Source organism: Oryza brachyantha, chromosome 7, assembly GCF_000231095.2.
Source record: "Oryza brachyantha chromosome 7, ObraRS2, whole genome shotgun sequence".
Lineage (NCBI taxonomy): Eukaryota > Viridiplantae > Streptophyta > Magnoliopsida > Poales > Poaceae > Oryza > Oryza brachyantha.
Window position 1 is genome coordinate 4,350,269 of NC_023169.2, and position 27,255 is coordinate 4,377,523.

At 41.7% G+C, this 27,255-nt stretch overlaps 2 protein-coding genes and 1 pseudogene across 2 annotated transcripts; all 3 read right to left on the reverse strand.

Moving 5' to 3' along the window:
* Nucleotides 1–11,420: 11,420 nt before the first annotated feature.
* On the reverse strand, nucleotides 11,421–16,490 carry LOC102705829. Its single transcript, XM_040526253.1, has 3 exons — nucleotides 15,276–16,490; nucleotides 13,759–13,938; nucleotides 11,421–12,410 (listed from the first exon to the last, which is right to left on the reverse strand). Exons 1-3 carry the CDS (start codon nucleotides 16,488–16,490, stop codon nucleotides 12,081–12,083), a joined length of 1,725 nt encoding a protein of 574 aa, XP_040382187.1. The 3' UTR covers nucleotides 11,421–12,080.
* A 2,249-nt stretch (nucleotides 16,491–18,739) lies between these two features.
* On the reverse strand, nucleotides 18,740–22,535 carry LOC102706115 (annotated as a pseudogene).
* Nucleotides 22,536–24,081: 1,546 nt separating this feature from the next.
* LOC102706396 (putative FBD-associated F-box protein At5g56400) lies at nucleotides 24,082–26,942 on the reverse strand. The gene is made up of 3 exons (XM_015839088.2): nucleotides 25,948–26,942; nucleotides 25,583–25,756; nucleotides 24,082–24,840 (listed from the first exon to the last, which is right to left on the reverse strand). Exons 1-3 carry the CDS (start codon nucleotides 26,905–26,907, stop codon nucleotides 24,520–24,522), a joined length of 1,455 nt encoding a protein of 484 aa, XP_015694574.2. The 5' UTR covers nucleotides 26,908–26,942; the 3' UTR covers nucleotides 24,082–24,519.
* Between the last annotated feature and the right edge of the window lie 313 nt (nucleotides 26,943–27,255).

Below are 27,255 nucleotides of genomic sequence, written 5' to 3' on the forward strand. Positions count from 1 at the left end.
GGAAGGATAGATCTATTTAGGGATTGGGGATTTTTGCTAGCTAGGCAGAATAGGGAACAAATGATTAATTTCATATCATATATATATAGCACATACCTTTTAGCATAAGCAACACTCCTGGTCTTCCTCAAACAGTTAATTATTAATTACCTTCTAGATTTCTCCTAGTGGCAAGAATGGATAAAACATCAATAGGGGTAGAATTGGTTCCTTACTTCCTTGGGTTTGAAAGTAGATAGCATCAGTGCTAATGAGAGCATAGTGAGGGATGGATGCCAATTTGGGGAAGCTTGTTGTTGTTCTAAAGTAGGGATGAAAACGGCTCGGAAACGGATGGAAACCACCTTTACCGTTTTCGTTTCCATATCTTTTTCTGGAATCGATCGAAAACCTTGGATATGAAAATGGAATTGAATATTATCGAATACGAAAACGTGGCGAATTCCTATCGGAGCGGATACGGAACATAAATTTATTGCTCTATAAAACCCTCAAACTGATGTTCCAATTTTTTTCTAAAACAGTAGAACAAAAATTCCAAACATTAGCAACTAACCATACCACTTTTTATCATTACAACCAAGTTCATAGATCACTTTGTTAATGATTGTTTCAATACCAAATATAGGCTATAGTTTATAAATTATTATAAATTAAAGTGCATATTTCATATATTATTACAAAGTTCACATATCATATTATAAAATAAAGGGTACATCATACAAGTTGTTGCAAAGTAGAGTGTTTGTATATATGTTTTGACTAAGTACTTAAGGCTAAGTTACTAAAGTGGGATGGGCTATTTGGGATGATATCGTGGATTTATGTCATATAGGCCTGCAGAAATTCCGAGAAAAATTTTGAAAAGTTTCCGATCGGTTCTGGTTTCTGACGGATAGTTCCCTTACCTTATCCATTTCCATTTCCAAGAAACAAAATCTGAATCCATTTCCATTTCCGATAAATTTCAAAAAAAAACCAACCAACAATTTCTGTTTCCAAAAACTAGTCCAGAATTCAGAAAGATTTTGAACCGTTTTCATCCCTATTCTGAAGTAATATGTAGGGGGAGACAAATAAAAAGATTATTATGGTCTGGCACAAATATCAAGTAATCATGTGCACAATTGAAAATGTGCTTAATCTATTAAAATAAATACATTTTCCCATGTTTCTTCTTTTCACCCCAAGTTTTATCCTGCAATGATTTCTCTTGAATAAGTAGGCATACATGAAGTGTAGATGAGTACATATTTCTTTGAGAGAATGCATATCAAGATTACAAATAATCTTGGTGTGTGTTTATTTAAAGAAACTCATCATTTTTTACTACGCCTATTTGAATTTACAACGTGTTTTCCTCAGCCTTAATTTTACCTACGGATGCAATTGTGCAATCTAATGGGTACCCATTGACCCACCCCATTATTGATAATTCATTATATGTATAAACTTGTAAACTACGTGAACTAGTGTGAGTCCACTTGTTAACCAACTTACATCCCAATTTTACACGATACTTTGTTTGTAGTTAATTTTGGAACTCCTATAAAACATTGGACTTGTTGTGGCTTTCTCCCAACAAAATAATGTAGCCTACGTGCCTACCTAAGATGTAACACAAACCTAGGAAAATAGGGAATGCATAATCTCCTGTTGGCCTCAAAAGAACTTCACAAAGAAAAATAAGGCATTCTACAATAGCCTCACCCCAATGATGTGCAAAAGATGATGATTAGACTTTTTCATGATCATCTATACTGTCGAATGAAACATATTTGTGGACATCATCTGATAACAAATGCAGACAAAACTAGTATGAGATTATAGTAGTAGGTGGGCTTTGATTGCATGTGCGCAAATGATGATTTTTGCATATATGGACGTTGGACGATACGCCATTAATGGTCTTCATAGTATTGAATAGAGACTAGCTAGGTACCTGGAGGAGGAGAAGAAACAAATCACATGCTTCAAAGAAACATAGATAAGTCCAAGCAAATAGGCAAGGCAGTTTGCTAGAACTAGGGGTTTGGCTTATAGGGGAAGGTGCAACTAGGGGTTTCACATTTGTGTCAATCCCGCATCTCCGCCCTTTGAATATATAAAGTTTCTAACTAGACCTTTCATACTCACCAAGAACTCCATTAAGATATCTATACTGAACCTACATTTGGATCTCTATGCAGTATCATTCCAACCCGTTAAGTTTGCGGCCCGGTAGATTCATATACACTTGGTTGAAATCCGAAACTTTTTTTCGGTCCACAAGTCAATAACAGTCACTAGCAAAACATATTGACCCATCAAGTGTACAAAAAGATCATATCATCCAAACGTGCAGTGTATGTACAAATCCATGTGCCACATCATATTGATTAAGCTCAAGCGAGCTTTGTGTCATCTTTTCAATAACTCTATCATTCTCTCGATCTTGTATTAGATTGTTGTTGACATCAAAAGTTAATCTCGACATGTTACATACGTAGGCCTGGAAGTCTTCTATATCGCTTCAGTGTAGGACCTAAATTCTTAGATTCTTTCAAATAGAAATATATGTGCTAGTTAGTTTAACCCTACAACTGACAAGATATGAAAACACAAAGAAAAAACATTAAACCTAAATACTCTATCGGCCAGATAACTGATATCGCTTTAGGACTCTAGCCGATAGATAGCAGCGATCGACTCTGTAGGAAGTTCATAATAGGTAAATACTAAAGTACTCTATCTGCTGAGTTATTGATATAATAATCGAGCAACTGATTGACAACCAGCTAATCCTAGAAGATTAGACTCAACCGAGACAGTTCTAGAATTAACCAGCCGATCAACCTATTTATCGATTATTATACTTACATTCTGTAACCGATAAAGCATGTTATAATACTAACTTAATAACCGACACCACATAATATCAAGAAAACCCATATATATTCAAATCAAACCTAGAAGATGGATTAAACCAAGGCAGTTCAGGTTTAAACATGTATATATCGAGGATAAGCTATTACTCCAAGCTAGGACATAGATCGAAGTAATCACGAAACCTTAGATAAACCATCAAACAAGTTAGATTGGCAATCGAATTCCTTTTAAGAATGCCCAACTGAACATAACCGACTAGAACCAGTCTTTTAGATCATTCCCAACCCCCTTGGCCGGACGGAGAGATTGGCATTTTAGAATTTGAGAGTCCAAAGTAGCCCTATGGGAGGAACTAAATATCGAGCATTGCATTTGGCTTATCCCTATCAGAAATGGAGAAAGATGACCCCTCCTGGCAGCACCATCATACGTTTAGTCCGATGCTCTCAACGCCTTGTTTTTTGGACATGGGCCAATGACACCCACTCTGATGGATGTAGTTATACTCACCGGCCTCAACAATACTGCCACCATCAAACCTCTTAGCTAGGATTAACTTTTAGCATTGGCTGTAAATAAAGGGTGCAGGAGGATGGGTAAAATACATTGAAAGCCATAGCAAAGATTCAGGGTCGATTGACCACAGAGAACATAACAACTTTTTGAATTTATGGCTTGAGCGATTTGTTTTCTATGGACAAACTTTGGTCCCACAAACAACATGGAGAGCATGGCGGAGCAACTAGCCAATCAAAAAGTTCTCCCTCTCGGATTTTTTTTGCTTGGGATGGTATATCAAATGCTTCATCAATTTGCCGCAAAGCTATCGGCCGAACAGCCAGTCGGCCATATAGCAGGACTATGGTGGTTCCTTCAACTCTGGCTAAGACTGTATTTTTCAAAAGTTTTCGACCTATCGGCTTTCAACTGCTATTCATACCTAGCTGATAGGATAGAACCTAAGCTAGCCACCACTCGTCGGTGCATGTCCCTTGGAGAGGCGTTGTCTAGTTTCCTTGGCCATAGGATGTCAGCTGTTCAGTTGGCCACATTGTTCAAAATCTTCTACCTTGGCCCCCAGAAGAATGCTTGCACTTGGTTTGCTTATTCAGAATCCAAGGATTTCGAAATTCCCAGCCCACTACGGCTAGATGAAGTATTTGTTGACAAGTGTTCCTGGGAGTCCTTGTGACTGCCATAACTCCCCGTTTGCTGCCTGTCATCTTTCACATGGGTAGATTGGCTCGCCCTTCATATGAGTTTTACCACCCGGCGATAGTAGCTCGCTAGTTTGGATGCGACCAAGTTCTAGCCGATCTATACTTTTTTTTTGGCCAAATTGAGCTAAGGGGACAAGTCACTTTAGCATTGGAGTATGATAGAATCAATAAGATTGTTGATGCCATTCCATTTGGATCAACAACATTTTTCTCCCTCGGCATAACCACATTGCAATCTTTTTTCGATTGGTGGTCCGAGCTGCATCAGCATCTATTTGCCATATCAATTGGCTTTTTTTGTAATTGGATTGACTCTGATTACGATCGAGGACTCTGATTCTGAGGTATCTTCTCTCACTTATATATGGTCTTCTTACTTTCCTTTTGCACTCCGTTTTAACAATCTCCTATCTTGCAAATCACCATAGTCGCTCTGGCTACCAGCCGAAGTGGCAAGCCGATAGAGTATTCTTCATCAGCCATCCCTTGGCCACAGTGCTCCCTCACCATCAGAGTACATCAAGGGGTTTACTTCTCCTCCAAGCCCACCAATAAAACTAAAGAGGAAGAAGAGAGTTACCAGTGCTACCAAGAAAAAGATCAACGTTCAAGCCGTTGTTGTCCCCGTCACACCTTCATCAGCCAAACTTGATACTTCGACATCTCCTAGCCCAGTAAGCCCTCTGACAACACTTCTCTCATTTTATCTTTTACTCTGACACTTACATATGTTATTGTGATAGTCCCTAGTGTACTCCCCTGTAGCTGAAATGGAACCACTACATGCTATCGATGATCCAATCCCATCGGCTGACCCAAAGCCTTCTACTCAGCAACCAACAGCCGGTGAATTCACCAAGTCGTCTAATGTCCAGGTATATACTTACATAGTTACATTCCCTAACGCTTACACCATGCTGGCCTTAATTTAACCAACTCTTTTTCTAGTTCCAGGGCTTAGGGGACTTGTTCTCGTTCAATATCGGCCAATACATCGATCCGATCGAAGCCGATTCTAGTAGCGTATCACAAACACCCTCCTTGCCAGATGAGATCAAGAATCATGGTGAAGGATGATGAATCGAATCGATCGATCATGGTGACCCTATTCTTTGCCCAAAATAATTAACCTAGATTATCTCGTTTTTTATTCATGCTTCTCAAATTGTTAAACGGTATGTTTTTTGTTAAAATTTTATATAGAGAAGTTGATTTTAAAGAATAATACCAATCTATTTTTTATTTTTATAGCTAATAATTAATTAATCATTTGCTAATATGTTGATACGTTTTCTGCACAGATTACATAATCCACTAAAGAACATGACCGGTGTCTCCCACCCACGGATTTTTCTCATTTTATTGCTTCCAACAGGGTTCCTGTTACCATGGTTACTGTCGTGGTCACCGCAGTAACCAGGCTCTTCGTCGGGGTGCAGTTTCAACATGTCGCGGTTTCGCCATACAAAATTGATCCAAATTCAAAAAATATAAAAAAAATTATGGAAAAAATATATGATGTAGAGAATGATTTATAATGATATTTGGTGAAAAAAATTGATGAAAAAACTAAACTTACGAATGAATAAAAATCTAGCACCAAAAAATGGTTGGGTAAGATTCACAACACCAGTTGAGTATGTATTTGATAGATGGGGCACATATTTTATGTTCGCAATACTTAGTTGACTGCGTAGTTGATACTTGATACATGAAGCATATTTTTGTATTGCATTAGCTATTTGTGACATAGATAGCTAGTAATATTGTGTTATAGGTTTTTTTTTGTTAATTTCCAGTACCCAATTAGAGATAAATTACATATGTAGTCACATGTAAACATATAATAGTTTTGTACGTAACATTTGGTCATAGGTACACCTGTGATGCTAAAATTTGTCAAGAATTTGGAAAAGATCAAGCCAAAATTTTCTTTTTTCCATATAACATGTCCTAAATGTCACAAATATAGTTACATACTGTTATTCTATATTTCTTGTATTTTACAGATTTTTTAAAATTAATTTACATCCAACTATTAGATTGCCCTAGCTGTGGTTTTCATTTGAAACCATACGGTTTTGACCCGAAACCGCATGATTTTGATCCTAAACCGCACGGTAACCATAGATTTTAAATTCAAATTTGTCGCAGTTTTCATAGTATCCACAGTTACCATGCGCTAACTAGGCCTCTGCCATGCCGTGGTACGGACGGGACGGACGGTTTCAAGAACCATGGCTTCCAGTTTGGAATTTTTTATTTTTTTTTAAACATTTTTAAGAAATAGTTTTATTACTAAACCTCCGAAGAAAATATTTTCACCGCATGAATTTTTTGGCCACGCCACCAACATTGGCGTGGCCAAAAGACTTACCACGCCATTGTCGGTGACGTGGCAGCATTGTCTTGACACGCCACCGACAATGGCGTGGCAAGACTGTCACGCCATGGAACGCCGATTAGGCTACGTGGCAGCGTTATCTTGGCACATCAATGTTGGTGACATGGTCAAAAGGTTTAGATTTGGAAATATTTTCTCCGGAGGTTTAGTAATAAAATTATTTCTTAAAAAGGTTTAAAAAATAAAAAAATTTCTCCAGTTTGCTTCCTCTTCTTGGTAGATGGAAAGATGGCGGGCTGATTCCAAATTTCAAAAGTTCGAAATGGTTCTGAATGATCCGAAAATTATTCCCGCCATGGAAGAAAGAGCTAACGAGGGAGATGGGTTAATGGGCCAGGGAAACCGATCGGTGGGCTCGGTGTTTGCTGCTGTTTTCAAGGTCCCGTCCAAACTGAGGTTTTAGGAGTGTTTTTCGAATTGGTTTTGGTTTTGATTCAAATCTACTACTAGTAGTTTACTAATTTATTGTGGTTTTTTTAAAAATAAAGACTAATTATTTAACTAGTAATTTTAATATAGTCTAAGCATGCCTTTCTCTCACTATGTTGTAAAGATCTCTGTGAGGGGCATCCATTCCTGTGAGATGATGGGAAGGGTTGATGTTGCACAAGGAGGAAAAAAGTTCAAGCATGGACTTAGGGTGCGTTTGGTAGGAGGTAAGTTATCCCACGCGAAAAGTGTATTAATAAATTAGTATATGATTAATTAATTATTAGCTATAAAAATTATAAAATAGATCAATATGATTTTTTAAAACAAATTTTCTATAGAAAATTTTCACAAAAAATACACCATTTAACAGTTTGAAAAACATGCATACGAAAAACGAGGGAATCTGGGTCAATATAGGGGGAGAAAGATTTCTTTTTGTTTTTTTTTTGTGTATCTCAATTTTGAGGACAGTAGTTCTATTAACTCATGTATACAGTGACTGAATTTCTATCCATTATCTAAAAAAATAAAATACAACATCTTGAGATATGTGTGAAACAAAATGAACACACGCTCAAATCAGTGGCGGATCTAACAATGCTACAGACGTCTAAACAAACTATATAGAGCTTCATCATCTTTCTATTGATCGTACATAAAAATTTAGGAGCTTAATTTGAGCTCCCATGGTCTTAGCGAGAAGTAGTTAGACTCGAGCCTCTACTGCCCCCATGCTAAATTCGCTCCAGGCCTAGGCTTGTCCATGGTCATGTTCTAGCTAGGCGTTTGCATAGGCCCCCTAATTTTTAGGACCCCATATGCCACCCCTTTTCCCTATAGGTCTGTGCATCTCGATGACTTGGACCGAAGTGGCGAGTATAGACCGCTAAAAAATTATGTCATTTTGTGTTCGATCATCTTTCTAATCACGTCCGTGACTTGTGACGAACTGACGATACACGTGCAAATACGCAAAGGGGAGGCGACCACAATGGCCAGCGAAGCCTATGACTCACGTCCTCGCTGCCTCCTCCTTGCCTAGTTGGCTTCTTAGTTTTTCCCTCGATCAATTTATCACATGAGTGATTAGACGTAAGGTCCTTGTTTATGTTGACGTATTAATTTTCTATAATTTAAGACCTAAACTTGTATTTTGTTTTGAGGCCCTAAATTTATGGAGACGGCCTTGCCCCGGCTCAAACTCAAACCAATCTATATTGTTCGATTTAAGAGATACCCTGGTTTTCGTCACCAATACTCTGTTTTTCACCCTTTGGATTCATTTTCTTCCGACAAAATTCGTCATAATTCAAGAAATGGCACTTGCAGGCGGCATAGGAGCATTTTCGGAATCACCCTAATCAGAAATAACCCTGAGGAGGAGGCCCTGAAGCGGCAGTTCAAATGTCTGCTCGAATTCAGAAACTAATTAAAATTAAGCTCCAAAATCAAATTACTAATACAAGTTATTATCCATTAAAAGAAGAAGAAAAAAACTTCCCGAGCGGCTGGACGAGCGCGCTACACAAGTGGGGGGCTGTCTCAAGCTGACGTCACCCCACGCAACCCCTTTTCCTCGTCTATACATTCAAAGCCTTGTGAGGTGGGAAGAACATCCCACGCACTCACCCAGTCACCCTCTCTCTCTCTCCAATGGCTGGGAATGGGCTCCCGCCGGGCGTCAGGTTGTTGAATAAATGAGGTAGGCCTAATTAAATTTAATTAAAATCTCATTAGTCCATAATATATTATAGAGACAACAATACTACCTTAGAGATTACTTAAATAGAGAGGTATGGAATACTTTTTGTCGACCGGTTGAGATGGAGGGAAGACAGCTGAACACCGAGCTGGCTTGGCCGCGACGCCTGCCTGCCGCCTTACTTTTGCAACGGCTAGGAATTTAAGGAAAGGACAACGATTTGATTGCACGTCCTTTCGAATCTCCATGATTGTCTCCCGTAACGTCCGCGGCGATTTGATTGCGCGGTAATCACGTAACGAAAATACAGAGGCATGGGATTCGCTTCCATTTTCTCTTTCTTCTTCCCGAGGCAGTAGGCAACCAGACTTAGTTTTTTCTCCCTTCTTTGGTTTCAAGTTCTTGCGCTACTCACTTGCTTTCCCTGGTCTTGCTCACTTGCACGCACGAGTGATCGGGACGAGCAGGCCTCCGGAACCCCATTCGCTAGAGTACCACACGGGTAGCGCGGATGCTAAGATTTTTGGGGAGTGCGCTCACACGACTGCTCATATCTTCTCGTCATGTCAACTAGTGGCGACAATGGTGGTGCGCATGTCGGCGGCACGCGCGGCGATGGTGACGGCAGCGGCGCGCACGGCAACAGCAGCAACGGAGGCACTTACGGCAGCGACGGAAACAATACCAATAGAAACAGTATTGCCTCAAACACCCGCGGAGGGCCATCTAGGGTATACCGCCACTCTCATGTTCTTTCTGTTCTTATAGATATAACCTGCCTGTTGGCAATGGTTTTATTACCATATGATGATCAAATGATGTATTATGCTTATTATATATTAAGCATACTATTAGTTTTTCTAGCACCATTCGTTATTCATTAGATTATTTCCTATGATTATCAACCATATTATCTTATTATTTTAAATTAAAATATGTCAAATATTACCATATTTCCATCAGGTTCGACCCCCGCGACGACGAGCTCGTGGCCCGCTACCTGCTTCGGCGCATCCGGAAGCAGCCGCTCCCGCTCGACGGCGTACGTCGTCCTCGAGGCGGACCCCCTGGGCGCGCCCCCGTGGAGGCTCCTCGCAGATCGCGGCCGGGGCGACGAGGCTTTCTTCTTCGCGGAGGCGGACGCCAAGGGCAAAGCGCCAGAAGCGCACCGTCGAGGCTTCTGGCAGGGGCAGCGGGTGTGTGTGGGCGGCAAGAGGCTGCTCGTCCCCGGCGGCGGCGGCTTGGAGATCGCGTGGCGGGGTAGCTCGGGGTACGTACACCGGCGGCAGCGGGTGTACGTTCTCAGCTTCTTCGTAGAGGGGGAGAGGGGTAGCTCGGGGTGGGTGATGCACGAGTATGCCGTCACGTCCCTCGACGAGCTCGCCTCGCCGCCGCTCCGGCTGTACCGCGTCCGGTTCAGCGGACACAGCAAGAAGCGCAAGAGGGAGCCGGAATGCACGGGCGCCCACGACGACGGCGACCAAGAACGAGCCGCGTCCCGCCGCGCTGAAGCCGAGAGACTAGTGCTCTGTTCCAGGAGGTCCCGCCGCCGCCACAGCCCGTTCTTCCTCCTGCGGCGGGTGTGAGCTCTACTGATGACGACGGAGTAACCGGAGTCTGGAGATACTAAACTTTTATACCGTAAATTTTTATTGTAAAATCTCCATGAGACAGTGATTCGGCAGAACTGATTAAGAGAAAGAAGCAAGCAGCGAAGTAATATACCATCCCACCATTTTGTAAGCTACATGCATACTCTGCCAACGAGAAGTAGTCGAAAGTGATTCAGATATTTTTTTTGTCCGATCGGATCGTTTTTTAAATTCGGATAGCTTTGGTCGGAAATTTTTGGATTTGGAATCGAATTCAGATTTTTTTCTTCGGATATAGAAACGAATAAGGTACGAATGATATCCGTCAAATTCGAAAAACGGTCAGATACTATCCGGATTTCTTTTGTATATCCGGACCTATGCATTAACCATTCAATCAAATTAGCTCAACCTAAAGAAGTCCATCCCAATGGCCCAACTAGTGTTAACCTTAGCTGGTTCTAACTAACTGGCTTTAAGCAGTCTAGGCGTCCACGACCATACAACCGTCACGGATGTTTCTTTTCATGGTATTAGTAATCACTTATATTTGAAAATATTGATGATTTACATACTTATTTTAAAAAATAACAAGTTATATTTCTTCAATGATATGTGAAGCTTAGTTTAAGAGGTTTTTATGTTTTGATTAATATTTCGTTACTGTATTTGTATTCGATAATATTCGATTCCGTTTTCATATCCGAGTTTTCAATTCTGATTTTGATTCCGAAAAAATATGAAAACGAATATGATAGAGCTAGTTTTCGACCGTATTCGATATGTTTGCATCCCTAGCGAGAAGTAATAAATTTAATGATTTAACACTTTTTTGTTGACCAATGGTTTATGTTTGATACTCATGAGTATTACAAGTAATATCATCTGAGTCAATGACGGTAGATTAGGATATCAAATAATCGAACCTTAATGTTACGAGTGTAAAAAAAATCAAATCCCTGCATCCCTACGCATAAATGAAAATGCGATCCAAGAACTGAGATTACGCATGAATATTCAAAATAATGCCAGAGTTGAGAGTTGGGAGGAAGCAGGAATGCGCCCGGCTCGCTTGGTCAGCAGGGAATAACAAACACCTCGTGGCCATCTCTGAAGTCTGAAGCCCACGAGCATTCGATTTCAGTATCAGGAGAGAACACGTGTGTACAAACCAACTTGAACTGCAATTTGGTAGAGTAAAATCGATTTTGTTTCTGTTTTGAGACCATAACAAAAATTGACCTCTTGCCACACAGTCGATGCCAATTTGTTCATCTACCATCAAGAAACCTTTTGCCTGCCTGAAGTTTATAAGCCGATTGATGTTTGGAAGTACCTCAAAAAAAAGGAAAAAAAATCAATTTTACAATTTACATATACTCTAGTACAGCTTATACAAAGTCCCCAACACAGCTGGGTGGAGGTTATGAATTCACAATGTCGATGCGACAATGCCTAAGGTCTAGAAGCTGGATTAGGCTTTTGAATTCACAGAGAAACTGGAAACAGGGAGTGGAACCTTGCTATGACAGAAGTCAGAAGTAGAGAACAGGGAGTGGAACCTTGCAAACTTTCGATACGACAATTTTCACCAGCGGCATGAAAACATCCAAATGCATGTTCCAAACATTCTTCAGAGCATGTAAACACAGATTGGGCCCAAGTTGCTGATTGCCTGAGTTGCATGCATGCGTTGAAACCAAGTACACACAACAAGCCCTACACCATGAGAGACGAACATCCTTGACCCTAGTAGATCTGAAAGGCAGGAGTGGAAATTGGTGGGTTTTGGAGATCAAGGTGCTCCTTTAACTGAATATCATGGGCTCCAGGTCGCCATTTCATTGTATAGATACTCATCACTAGGCAGGCCTGTTCAGGTTCACTCCGCTATACTTCACCTTATCTCCATTGCAGTGCAAGTAAATTTCCATACAAATCCCTGGGCTACAGAAGCTAAGTAGCTCCTTACACACCTCCTTGCTGACTGGTACTGAATGATCAAAAGTTAGAGTAATCGTCTTGAGCATTGGCACCCATCTCAACAGTCGGTTAACAAAAAATATTTTACAGTCGGCTCCACTCATATTGTTGATTTCAACTTTCTGGAGAAAATTCAAGCGGATATCCATGGTTTCCCAGTCGTGAGGCTCGTGACAAGTGCAGCCATATGAGCAAGGAATCTGTTCAGCCTAAAACGAAGAGCAAATAAGACATTGAATTTTAAGAATATTACGAAAGTATGCAGATAACAGGAAGTCGGGAACAATATAGGGAAAGGTGAAATGGTCATTCTCATTCAAACCTTATTCGTATGAGTAATATGTCTTTTAAATTTAATCACCTCCAGATGTGATGCATGCAGAAAGGGAGAAATAAAATTGAAAAATATAGCAGACATATTGACTGAAATTAAATTTACATCATATATATTTTTAGGATTTCAATGATCATTTGGGGTGTTTTGTTTGAAATTCTCATCAACCTTGAATCCACTACAGACAACATAGCCGTATCAATCACCAAAAGGTATGCAACATTTGCAGCTGCATTCTAGTCGCTTGTATCTATCAAAGAAATCCAAAGCAAAACTGTAACACTTCAATCGAACTTGTAGATTGTAGTCCGAAAAGGGGAAAGAATTGTACTACCTTTGTCCAAAAATATAAATATTTATAGGTTGTTAAGTAAAGATTAAAAATGAGTAGAAAACATTATGATATTTCCTAATAAATAAGGAATGAATGGGGGTGAGAGTATAGGTGAGAATAAAATCAGAAGAATTTTGAATGAGAACTAATTGATAGAACTAATACATGAATAGTATAAAAAATGTTTATATTTTGATATAAGATTTAAATACTATAAATACTTATGTTTTGAAATGGAGTAATTTTATCATCCTTGAAGAGGTACCAAGAAGTACCACTGTTTTCTATGTAAAATTTGGTATCTCTTGATACATTAGGACTTAGCTACTAAAAGGTACCGAATTTTACATAGTAAAGAGTGGTATCTCACGGTACTTCTTAAGGATGGGAAAAAAGCTCTTTGAAATGGAGGAAGTAATTTTAATAGGTAAACCATGGAGGACATATTAATATTCAATAATCGGACTGACATTAAGTACTACCACTCATAATCAAAGAATCAAGCCGAGGTGCATTAAATTGCAAATACTTCTACCACCTTCCGAGAAACGAAGGTATTTAATTACATTGAAAGAGTATAAATTACTCCCTAGCTTCAAAAATGATAATTGTATTTGGATTTGCACCAAAACTAAGGTTGAATTTGCATGCATCGTCTCACATTGAATTATCCTCCACCCCCTAATTTAAGGTGAAGTGGCATGCAAATGAGAACAAACCAAACGCCATCCAACAAGTTTCCATGCATGTATGCTCGGGGCATGCGATCTAGCTCCATCCAATACGATAGCAAAACTGAAGTGACACATGCTATACGTAGATCAATTCTAGAAAGGCAAATAAAGATAATACGCAGGTCACGCAGGTCATTCGTGCAAGGAGGGAGTACCTTAATGCGATCACGATCATCAAAGTCCAGATTCAGCTCCCTTATACCGGTACACATCTTAAGCAAATGGAATAGACAAGGTCCAAAGGCATGCCTCCTTATACGTAATATCAGAGAAAAGATTTCGACGGCAGGGAGCATTTTCACTGCTTTCACCAAGAGAACATAGTTAACCATTCCCTGCAAATTAATAGAAATTCAGAAAAATGCCACACATCTTAACTAATGAAAAGTGAAACCTAAGATGTAACTAGAATATGCCACATCATCTCGTACATATTAGCCATTGGATTTCCTAAAAGACAAAAGGGGAGGAATCGATACTAACCGTGGGATGAAACTCAAGTGGCAAAAACTACAAGATGTTTTTGCCTCAAAAAAACGACAAGATGTTCTAGACTCTTCAAGCAGAGCTTGGATGCAGTGAAACTTAAAAAGTTTTTTTTTCATTGATGTTGAGACATGCGTGCAAATTAATAAACTATCCCGTACACGTTCCTGGACAAAAAAAGGCACAATAACATATGCATTGGTAATTATTGTAATGACAACACACACATAGTATACTGAAATTGCTAAGACAATTATATTTATATAATTAGAAAATATGTATCTTTTGTGATAAATTTCATAAGTTTATCATAATGAAAGTATTGCAAAAATATTTACGTACTAAAGATCAACAAAAATAGAATATATGAAAGGAGGAATCTGGATAAATAGAAGAGCAACTTTACCATCCCTGAGAATGTACCAGGAGGTACCATTTTTTGGTATCTTAGATACTAGAAGATACTAAATTTTACATAAAAAACAGTGGTACCTCATGATATCTTCTCAAGGATAAAAAAAAATGCTCTAAATAGAAACCGTAACCATGCAGCTGCACTCACTATTTTGTTCCCCTGAAAGATGGATAGGCATTCATATTACAGGAATAATTACAACATTCAATAGAAACAATTGTTTTAGTAACATACGGTAAATTATTTGAAGTTGTGGTAATATATTTTAATTGTAAATTAAGATATGCGGAGTATATGCTAATGCTATACCTACACATCCTACTAATTATATTCTACAAACACTTAGATGCATTTTAAACCATGATTAATGGTAAATTTAAGTTAATCGTTATTATAAACATGTAAACACATTTAACAGCGGGGACGAACGCACGACTTAATAAGCTAGTAAACAATGTTAAAAGAGGAGTGGACAAAGTGGACACTGCAGGTCTCTATGTTCACAAGTCACAGATTCATTGAAAAATATAAGGTTGCAGATGAATAACTTCCAGATTTCTCCAACTTTATGGCCTGAGCAAAAAAAACGTATATGTTTCGAGTCTGGCTAGGAGTTCCAGAAAGGATATCTGAACAATGGGTTATCCTTTTAAGTTGGTGTGTGACTATACTAAGATACTAGTAACTGCGACGACTGTTTTGAGCTACAAAACCATTAGCACAACATTAGCTTCATAATATAATGCAACACCAAGGAAAAGATGCACTCACAGGTGGATAAACCAGAGTGAGATGAACATGCCGGGCTGCCACAAAATGTTTCAGGAGTGACAGAGACTGCAAATGTTGAATAGTTGATGGAATGTACAGTAGGCCCCAGACAGCGAGCCTCCAGAGGCGTGGCATCACACCGAATTGGACCAAGAGCCGATCGAACACACCAATCCACTGAAGATCCTCAACCGCCGGAGCAGATATGTCAGCTATTGGCAAAGTCACGTTGAAGCAACGGAACACACCTAGTTCTTTAAGCATAGGAGCAACAACCTTGAGCCGCTCCAAGCCTTGCAGGTCAAGCAGACGAACACAGAGGAGAGACTCCGAGCGGATGGCAAGATCTGACGAGACATGGGATTTGCTGAGGAAGAGCTGCTGTAGCGAAGGACACCCCTCCGATGAGACCGCACCGCCGAGATCGCGCTGGTTCTGTCTGTCCAGCCTGAAGTGGCTCAAGCGCAGCACCGTGAGCTTCGCGAAGACGCCGGCTGGAGGCAGCCGGATGCCAAGGTGGTCGGGTAGGTTGATGGTGATCTCCGTGGCCTTGTCGAAGCACGGGATCTGAAACGCCGTCCCCGCCGCGGAATTTCGGCCCGCCGGCGTGATGATGTCGAAGCGGAGCTTGCCTTCGAGGCGGGGCGCGGCCAAGTCGAGGACGGCGGCGATCTTCTCCGGGGCGGGGTCGTTGCTCTCGATGTGCAGGAGGTGGACCGGGGCGACGCGGAGGCGGAGGGCCGCGCTGACGCGGGCGAGGTCGGTGACGTCGTGGAAGCGTAGCTCCGGGAGGGTGGCCCAGGCGTTTCGCCAACAGCGGGAGACGAGGCTGGCCCGCGCGGCCGAGGCGGCGGAGGGGAGGTAGAGGAGGATGCGGCGGATGGCGTCGTCGGGGAGCGCCAGGGTTGCGCATGGGGAGACCGAGGAAGGCGGCGACGATGATGATGATGAAGAAGAAGACGAGGCGGCGGAGGAGCCGTTGTCCCCGTCGACAAAGCCGACGTACCGGCGGCGAATCGAGTCGACGAGACCCTCGGCGTTGTCGCAGGCGGCGTGGAAGAGGTCCAAGCGCTGCCTGAGGGCCTCGCTCGCCGCGTCCTTGGCCGCCGCCGTGTTCTCTCCGCCCGCCGGCTGCTCCTCCGCCTCCGCTGCGGCCTTCGCCGCCGCGACGAGCTCCTCGTACGCCTTGCTCATCTCGTTCACCATCGCGTCCATGGCGGCGGCGAGACGAACGAGAGGCGCAGGCCGCGCGTGCAATGCAACTAGAGTAGAGACGACGAAAAGGTGGGAATGGTGCTGTACAACTGGGCCGGGCCCAACAGTGCCGGCCCGTGCGACCAGGAACCGTAGAGCTATTGGGCCGTTTCGCCGCGGGGCCTGCACGGCAATATGCCAATATGACAGTCACTGGGCGTGGTTCCCTGGCCTAGTGGCAAACATCGAGAGGGGAGAGAGACGGTCGTTGGGCAGAGGGAGTAAATTTTGCAGGCAACCTATTTTCTCCTAGTTATTGGGAGTTTTATTGTCTGGTAACAAGGTTGCCTTGCAAAATCGTCGAGACGACGGGTAGAGGAGGACCGGTCATTTAAGGCCAAACAGGGGTTGCACGCGAAACAACCAGGAGATCTGGAGAGCAGTGGTGAATCTAGCCAACGAGAATAGGGGGTCTGAATACTTTAGATAGCGTTTCAGCACTCTTTCTATTTATCTTTGCCATAAAATTTTAGAGGGTCTTCGTGGGGACTCCAAGCTTCAACGGGGGTAGCGGGGGCTTGAGCCCACGCCGCCCCCATGTTAGATCCGTCCTGCTGGAGAGGGTTGGACAACTTTCTCTCTAGGGGGAGGAGAGAGAAAATTTTTAATTTAATTTTATTGATATTTTCAGTTCATCAAGAAGCACACAAGAACCAACCATAGAAAATCTAACCTCAAAAAGATGAACTATGTGACCTCTAAAATTTTTTAAAGTTTTATCCAACGGGTTTCAAAAGCTCCCCACCTGAAAAATGCAATCTTACAAGTAGAATTTCGTGATTCTAATTTAAGCATTTGTAGGTGCCCCATGTTAGGAGATAAAACACCCAGCTACATGGCATCAGGGCAGCAAGGGGACGCTTGCAAATGTTCCACTATCCGTTCAACAACCGTCACCCTTTCTCTACTAGATGTTTGCCACGTCAGGTTTTGTGCCTAGCCAGTGGGCGTTTTATATTTTGTGTCCATTAGCTAGGCGTTAGGATGCTAGATTTGCAATATTTAGAAACAAGAATATACTTTTGAAAAACAATAATAAAAGTACATAAATAAAAAAGTTTTGTGGAGCGTACTCTTGATGGTTAGTTAGGCATGGCAATTTCCCTGGCGGGATGAGGAAGAGACAAAATAGGTGCCCTAAAATGTAATACCCGCTACAAATTTATCCCAATAAACCCAATTACTATATCATAAATAAACGCTAACACTAGTTTATCCTCGCGACCTCTTCGCCTACCTCGTCCGTCGTCACCGCCTCGCCACATCTCCTATCCGCCGCCACATGCATCGTCGCCTGCTCTGCACCGGTCATCGCGTGGCTTGTGCCATTCGCCTGCTTTGTGCCTGTTTCGTCGTGGCCCGGCCTTAACCCACCCGGTTGCCAACTCTATTGACAACGTCGTATTGTACAGTGATTTAAACTATATATAAGTAGCATGGTGGTCAAGCTTCTCTAGCTTTTTACCATTGATCTTTGGTATGATATTCCAATGGAGACTGTTGCATGGTCACAACGGTGTCGAACCCTCTCCACATCACAATATTCCTATAGTTACAAATCAGCCTCTATATTCTGATTATTTAAGCCTGTCGATAATACTGCCGGCACTCGTTCACTGAGGCATTGCGAGCAAATGCAGGGTTACATAATCAGGTTAGGTTATGGACACGACACTTCACACGTTATAAACACAAATCTTTGTATGTACACAAGGGATTCAGATCAGGTCCAGTCACAGTAGCGGCTGCAACTTTGGCAGTACCCAATCCTTACTCATCCAGCAAACAAAGGAGGGTTCGGATTCAACTCAACTAGCTTCAGTTTAGAGGTTGCCACCGTTGCATGCTTGTTTTTCTTCTTTGAATCTGAATTTTTCTTGAACTTCAAGAGAATTCAAATATATTTTAACAACAAAAATAAACACATACATCACTTCATAATGAGCGTGTCGGATAACATATTATCTACTATACTCTTCTGGTGCCTTATCATCGCATTATTCACATCTGTGCTAAACTGAAACACATACATGGAATTTTATCTAATAACAAATGCAATCACATCTATTACGAGAGTGCAAATATGGAGTTGGGACAATGAGACATAAACTGTGTTAAAAAAAACGAGGTGAATGTGCTCTACACTCTGAACTGCGATGTGATTACCCTCCGACAGAAGTATTGAACAGCGACATGGGTGCCTGGAGCAGAATGAACAAATCATATGCTTCTGTAAGAAAAAAAAAAACACGGATACCAATTCTTACCTTGCTATGACAGAGAAGTAGAGATTGATAACATCGAAACAAGATATATATGTGAACATTTCCGTCGGACAACATTCACTTTTATATGGAGCAAATTAACTTTCAATCAGAAATTTTCACCAGCAGCATGAAAACTTACAAATGCACGTTGCAAATGTTCTTCAGAGCATTTAAACAGACATTGGAGCACAAGTTGCGAGTGCGTGCATTCAACCACACCCAACTGTACAACAATCCCATATAAAGACAGACGAACATCCTTGACACTAGTTGATCTGAAAGGCAGGCCTGAAAATTGTCTGGTTTTTGGAGATTATAGTGCTCCTTTGGCTGAATATCTTGGGCTCTAGGTTGCCATTTCATTGTCAGTTAATCGTCTCTAGGTCTCTTCAGGTTTGCTCTATACTTCACCTTAGCTCCATCGCGGTGCAAGTAAATTTCCATGCAAATCCCTGGGCTAGAGAAGCTAAGTAGCTCTTTACAAAGCCTGTCACTAATAGTTACTGAAGGATCAAATGTTAGAGTAATAGTCTTGAGCACTGGCGTCCATCTCAACAGTCGTTTGACAAAAAATATCTGACACTCTGCTCCACTCAGATTGTTGATTTCAACTTTTTCTGGAGAAAATTCAAGTGGATATTCATGGTTTCCCATTCCCGGGGCTGGTCACAAATGCAGTCGCCAGATGAGCAAGGAACACATCCAACCTGAAACGAAAAGCACAGAAGACAATGATTTAAACTTTAAAGAATATTACGAGAGGATACAGATAAAAGAAAATCAGGAACAATATGGGGAAAATCAGAAAATGGAAATGATCGTTTCCATTCAAGTCGTATTTGTAAAAGAGCAATATGTATTTTAAGTCTACGTCCTCCAGATGTGATGTGTGGAGAAAGGGACAAAGAAAAATATCAAAAATTGTAGCACAGAAACGTTGGTTAAAATTGCATCTGCTCTGTAATATTTACTGTCAGAATATCAATTGTTCATTTGGCATGGTTTGCTTGAAAGTCTCGTCTAAATGAATCCACTACAACCACAGCATACCCATATCAATCACAATCAACAAAGCAATATTTCCAGCTACATTCCAATCGTTTGTATTTACAAAAGAGATCTAAAGCAGCACATTTCAAACTTATAGATTGTAGTCCGAAGAGGGGAAAGACTTGTAGATTTAATAGATAAACCATGGAGGGACGTATCATGATTGGATACTCCCTCTACACATAATTGATCAGCGTATTATCATAAAACAAAAATCTAAATTTGATCGTTGTATAAGGCTGGTAGACGAAAGAAATCTCAAACATGACACTTTGTTGCTTCGTTTCTGTATGCATGAATGCATGCATGCGTTTAATATTGGACTGTATCCCGATCAGTTCAATGTTATCCACACCACCGAACAAGCATGCAGGATGGGAGCATGCAGAAGGCAAGTATGCATGGAATTGCAACGGTGCGACAAAACTGGCGGCGAGTAAATGGATTAGGAGATGATTTTCTTTTCCTTGGATTTTAAGCCCGGTGTTATGCGTCGATCAATTATGGACGGAATGTAGTCCGAAGAGGGGAAACACTTCTTCTACCTCTATCTATAAAATATAAGTATTTCTAGATTGTTTAGCTGGAACTAAGATTGAGTAGAATACATTATGAGTGTGAGGAATGGATAAGTGGGGAAAAGTACTTGGGGAAAATGGAAATAGTTTTCAATAAGAAAAGATTGATAGGACAAGTTACTACATGAAAAGTACCAGAAATACTTAAATTTTGACACAAGTTCAAACTCTAAAAATGCTTACATTTTGAAATGGAGGAAATAAATTTAAGAGATAAACCATGGAGGCCGAAGGGCATATCAGTAATCGGATTGACACATTAATTACTACCACTCATAGTTAAAGAATCAAGCTTAGGTGCATTAGATTGCAAATACTTCTACCACCTTCCTAGAAACCAAGGTATTTAATTACATTGAAAGGGTATACATTACTCCTCCTTCCACAAATGATTTATGTATCTGGATGTACATCAAGATCAAGGCTGAATTTGCATGCATTATCTCACATTGAATTAACCCTACCATCCCTAATTTGAAGAAAAAATAGGATGCATATGAGAAAAAAAAACAATCGCCATGAACAAGTTTGCATGCATGCTCGGGGCTTGTGATATCCATCCAATATGGCAACAAAACCGAAGTGACACGTGCTATCCGTAGATCATTTGTGGAAGGAGATAATACCTTACTGTCATCGTCGAAGTCCAGATCCAGTTGCCTTATACCGGTACACACCCTAAGAAAAGTGAATAGACAAGGTCCAAAGGCGTGTCCTTCTGTACAGAATTTCAGAGAGAGGATTTCGACGGCAGGGAGCGTCTTCTCTGCTTCCACCATGAGATCAAAGTTAGCCATGTCCTGCAGATTAGTAGAAATTCACAAAATGTCATACATAACAATGTGAAGAAAAGATGCAATCACAGAATTCACAAAATGCTCACAATTCACAGATTCATCGGAAAATGTAAGGCTGCAGATGAATAACATAAGATTTCTCCAACTTTATGAATGATTAAAACAACGTTTATATTTTGAGTTCCAGAAATGATGTCTGAACCATGGGTTATCGTCTTACAGTTGTCTTTTAAGTTGGCGTGTGCCTAAACTAAGATCCCAGTAACTGCTACTGTTTAATTTCAGCTACAAAACCATTAGCACAACATTAGCTTCATAATATAATGCAAAGTCTGGGAAAAGATCCACTCATAAATGGATACATGAGAAGGATATGAACTTCACGGGCTGACACAAAACGCTGCAGGAGTGGCAGAGACTGCGAATTTCCAGTAGTCTCAGACAGTGAGCCTCCAGAGGCGTGGCATCGCACTGAATCGGACCGAGAGCCAATTGAACATATCCAACCAGTGAAGTTCCTCAACCGCCGGATCAGATATGTCAGCACTCATGATGAAGCAAGAGTGCACACCTAGTTCTTTAAGCACAGGAGCAACAACCGTGAGCCGCTCCAAGCCTCGCAGTTCAAACAGATCAACACGGAGGAGAGACTCGGAGCGGATGGCAAGATGTGACGAGACATGAGATTTGCTGAGGAAGAGCTGTTGTAGCAAAGGACAACCCTCCGACGAGACCGCGCCGCCGAGATCGCGCTGGTTCTGTTCGTCCAAGTGGCACAAGCGCAGCACCGTGAGCTTCGCGAAGACGCAGGTTGGTGGCAGCCGGATGCCAAGCTGGTCGGATAGGATGATGGTTATCTCCGTGGCCTTGTCGAAGCACGGTATCTGAAACACTCCCCCGATTTCAGCCGCCGGATTTTGGTTCGCCGGCATGATGATCTCGAAGCAGAGCTCGCCTTCGAGGCGGGGCGCGGCCAAGTCGAGGACCGCGGCAATCTTATCCGTGACGCGGTCGCTAGCAACGGTGAACTCGTGGCGGACATGCAGCTTGCGGAAGACCGGGGTGGGTGGCGGCGGAGGACGGCGCTGACGCTGGCGAGGTCGGTGACGTCGGGGAACCGCAGCTCCGTGAGGGTGGTCCAGAGGTCGCGCCAGCGGCGGGAGAGGGCGCTGAACCGCGCCGCCTCGGCGGAGGAGGATGAGGCGGAGGACGTCGTCGGGGAGCGCGCTGAGGCGGTCGTCGCTGGCGCCGTCCGCCATTGCCGATTCGAGTTCGTCGCCGGAGAGGGTTTGGGAAATGGGATTTCTGATTTGGTTTGGGGGCGGTTGTTTGATTTGTTTTCGAGGCCGAACCGACTCTATATATATATATTATTACTTATAATGTTATTTTTGATAAATTTTTTGCTTGGGATTCTGATTTATAACAGTTAGTAATAATTTTTATTGCTAACTGTGGTGAAAAGATAGAGAAAAGAATTAGGAATAAGTAGTGACAGTTGTTACATCGAAACAACGGATGATGCAAAATATTTCTTACGGTACGGTTATATGAATAAACAACATGAATTAGGGCTCTATAAAATAATAGAGCACCTTCAAGAAAATACTAATATTTTATTTTTAAAAACTTATGTTTGGTTCATCAAAAATTTTTGACATAAAAATTACACACTCCTGTAACAAAATCTAAAAATAAATAACTTATATCAGGAACACATATTTTTGTCTCAAATTTAGAATACAAGTAAGCTAATTTTAGGCATGCATAAATATTAAGAAGGTATTTAGTGACCTGTGGAGATATATTTTTTAATTAAATTCTCAAAATTCAGTTTTAGAGATTAATTTTAGATATATCTTGGAGATGCTCGAACATTTTGGGAAACTATTTCAAACCCCCGAGGGATATCCCTTTGCTACTTTACATGCCATCTAAATTCCTTTAAACCCTTGAGGGATATCTTGTTATTTTATATGTCATCTAAATGATTATAAAAAGTAAAATTGATAAGATAGATTGTTATATTATATATCAGTAAACAAACATGCAAAATCAAATTTAATACCTACAAGTTGCAAAGAAAAAACAAATATAACTCAAAATATGTGTATAAGTAATCAAACCATAGATGTTCAATTTGCTACAATTCATATGGATGTTTATGAGCCGATTGATGTCTGGAGATACCTGAACTATATGGAAATTATCAATTTTACAGTCTATATACTACATATACTCTCTAATACAGCTTATACATATGGGTGGTGGAATAATCTAAGTCCCAACACAGCAGGGTGGAGGCTGTGAATTCACCAGGTCGATGCGACAATTCCTAAGGGCAAGAAACTGGATTGGTCATTTGAATTCACAGAGAAACTGAAAAGTAGCGTGGAACCTTGCAATGACAGAGGCCTGAAGTAGAACTTTGAAACTGATATCTGAACCTTTCTGCCAGACAACATTCACATTTAAATGGGGGCAAACTTTCGATAAGACAATTTTCACCAGCAGCATGAAAATATCCAAATGCATGTTCAAAACATTCTTCAGAGCATGAAAATATCCAAGTTGCTGAGTGCCAAAGTGCAAGCATTCACTCAGGCATGACCAAGTACACAAATCCTAACCATGAGAGACGAACATCCTTGCCCGTAGTAGATCTGAAAGGCAGGACTGAAAATTGGTGGGTTTGGGAGATCACAGTGCTCCATCTGAATATCACTACACAAACATTCAAAATCAAATTTAATCCCTACAAGTTGCAAACAAATATAACTCCAAATATGTGTATTGTAATCAAACCATACTTGTTCATTTTGTAACAATTCATAGAGATTGAATTTAGATAATGTTTGGAAATACCTGCACTATATGGAAATTATCAATTTTACAGTCTATATACTACATATACTCTAATACAGCTTATACATATAAGTCCCAACACAGCAGAGTGGAGGCTACGAATTCACCAGGTCAATGCGACAATTCCCAAGGGCTAGAAACTGGATTGGTCATTTGAATTCACAGAGAGACTGGAAAGTAGAGTGAAACCTTGCTATGACAGAAAGTCAGAAGTAGAGATGAAACTGATATTTGAACCTTTCTGTCAGACAACATTCACATTTAAATGGGGGCAAAGTTTCGATCAGACAATTTCCACCAGCTGCATGAAAACATCCAAATGCATGTTAAAACATTCTTCAGAGCATGTAGTCACAGATTGGGGCCAAGTTGCCCTAGTAGATCTGAAAGGAAGGACTGAAAATTGGTGGGTTTTGGAGATCACAGTGCTCCTTTAACTGAGTATCATGGGCTCCAGGTCCACTCCGCTATACTTCACCTCATCTCCATTGCAGTGCAAGTACATTTCCATGCAAATCCCGGGGCTAGAGGAGCTAAGTAGCTCCTTGCACACCTCCTCGCTGACTGAATGATCAAATCTTAGAGTAATCGTCTTGAGCATTGGCACCCATCTCAACAGTCGTTTCACAAAAGATATTTCATACTCTGCTCCACTCAGATTTTTCATTTCAACTTTCTGGAGCAAATTCAAGCGGATATTCATGGTTTCCCAGACTTGAGGCTGATGACAAATGCAGTCAAATGAGCAACGAATCTGTCCACCATAAAACGAAGAGCACATAAGACATTGAATTTTAAGGTTATTATGAAAAGATACAGATATAGGCAAACAGATGTGATATGTGCAGAAATGGAGAAAAATTGAAAACTGTAGCAGACATATTGACTGAAATTAAATTTACATCATATATATTTTTAGGATTTCAATTATCATTTGGGGTGTTTTGCTTGAAAGTCTCATCAACCTAGCATCCACTACGGCCACATCATACCCATTCAATCACCGAAAACTAAGCAACATTTGCAGCAGCATTCCAGTCACTTCTATTTATCAAAGAAATCCAAAGCAGAACTGTAACACTTCAATCGAACTTGCCGATTGTAGTCCGGAGAGGGGAAAGACTCCTACTATCTTTATCCTAAAATATAAGTATTTCTAGGTTGTTTGCAAATACTTCTACCACCTCCTAGAAACCAAGGTATTTAATTACATTGAAAGGGTATTTGCGTTACTCCACCTTCCACAAATGATTTATGTATTTGGATGTACATGAAGATCAAGGCTGAATTTGCATGCATTATCTCACATTGAATTAACCCTACCATCCGTAATCTGAAGGGAAAATCGCATGCATATGAGACAAAATACAATCGCCATGAACAAGTTTGCATGCATGCATGCTCGGGCCTCGGCGCTTGTGACATCCATCTAATATGGCAACAAAACCGAAGTGACACGTGCAAATACGTAGGTCATTTGTGGAAGGAGAGAATACCTTACTGCCATCGTCGAAGTCCAGATTCAGTTGCCTTATACCGGTACACATCCTAAGAAAAGTGAATAGACAAGGTCCAAAGGCGTGTCCTCCTGTACAGAACTTCAGAGATAGGATTTCGACGGCAGGGAGCGTCTTCTCTGCTTCCACCATGAGATCAAAGTTAGCAATGTCCTGCAAATTAGTAGAAATTCACAACGTGAAGAAAATATGCAATTCACAGATGAATAACTTCCAGATTTCTCCAACTTTATGACCTGAGCAAAACAACGTTTATGTTTCGAGTCTAACTAGGAGTTCCAGAAATGATGTCTGAACCATTAGCTTCATAATATAATGCAATATCTGGGAAAATATCCACTCACAAATGGATACATCAGAAGGATATGAACTTCACGGGCTGACACAATACGCTGCAGGAGTGGCAGAGAGTGCGACTTTCCAACATCATATATTCTGGACGGCGCGCCCCAGACAGCGAGACTCCGGAGGCGTGGCATCGCACTGAATTGGACCAAGAACGGATCGAACACATCAATCCAGTGAAGTTCCTCAACCGCCGGAGCAGATATGTCAGCCCTTGCCACACTCATGACGAAGCAATAGTTCACACCTAGTTCTTTAAGCACAGGAGCAACAACCGTGAGCCGCTCCAAGCCTCGCAGCTCAAACAGATGAACACGGAGGAGAGACTCGGAGCGGATGGCAAGATGTGACGAGACATGACATTTGATGAGGAGGAGGTGTTGTAGCGAAGGACAACCCTCCGACGAGACCGCGCCGCCGAGATCGCGCTGGTTCTGTTTGTCCAAGTGGCTCAACTGCAGCACCGTGAGCTTCGCGAAGACGCCGATTGGTGGCAGCCGGATGCCAAGGTGGTCGGATAGGATGATGATGATCTCCGTGGCCTTCTTGAAGCACGGGATCTGAAACGCTCCCCCGATCTCAGCCGCCTCCGCCGCCGGATTTTGGTTCGCCGGCGTGATGATCTCGAAGCAGAGCTCGCCTTCGAGGAGGGGCGCGGCCAAGCCGAGGACCGCGGCGATCTTATCCGGGACGCGGCCGCTAGCAACGGTAAGCTCGTGGCGGACATGCAGCTTGTGGAGGACCGGGGCGGGGTGGCGGCGGAGCACGGCGCTGACGCTGGCGAGGTCGGTGACGTCGGGGAACCGCAGCTCCGTGAGGGTGGTCCAGAGGTCGCGCCAGCGGCGGGAGAGGGCGCTGAACCGCGCGGCCTCGGCGGTGGAGGGGAGGCGGAGGAGGATGAGACGGAGGACGTCGTCGGGGAGCGCGCTGAGGTGGTCTTCGCCGGCGCCGCCCGCCATTGCCCGCTAAGAGTTCGTCGCCGGAGAGGGTTTTGGAAATGGGATTTCTGATTTGGTTGTATGCCGTTATTTGCTTTGATTTGGTTGGATGCCGTTATTTGCTTTGATTTCGAGGCCGAACCGACTTTAGGAGTATTTATAGTCTGTAATTCCGGTGAAAAAAAGAGTAACTGTGGTGAAAAAAGAAAAAGGAAAGGGAAAAATCAGGAATAAGTAGCAACACTTGTTACAGCGAAATAACACGTCATGAAAATCGCACTGAATTTTGGGAATCCGTTTTAAGCTCTTAAGAGCATTTTCATAACAGTATTTTTATCAGTCTCTTTAAATTTATCTCTCTAAATATCT

Coding starts and splice junctions, on each gene's coding strand:
- LOC102705829 (XM_040526253.1), bottom strand. CDS start 16,490: ATGGACGCGATGGTGAACGAGATGAGCAAGGCGTACGAGGAGCTCGTC. Junction 13,939..15,275: donor TCACTCTGGTTTATCCACCT/GTGAGTGCATCT, acceptor ATTAATTTGCAG/GGAATGGTTAACTATGTTCT. Junction 12,411..13,758: donor ATGATCGTGATCGCATTAAG/GTACTCCCTCCT, acceptor TCTTCGTTTTAG/GCTGAACAGATTCCTTGCTC.
- LOC102706396 (XM_015839088.2), bottom strand. CDS start 26,907: ATGGCGGGCGGCGCCGGCGAAGACCACCTCAGCGCGCTCCCCGACGAC. Junction 25,757..25,947: donor TCCTTCTGATGTATCCATTT/GTGAGTGGATAT, acceptor ACTAATTTGCAG/GACATTGCTAACTTTGATCT. Junction 24,841..25,582: donor ACTTCGACGATGGCAGTAAG/GTATTCTCTCCT, acceptor TATGGTGGACAG/ATTCGTTGCTCATTTGACTG.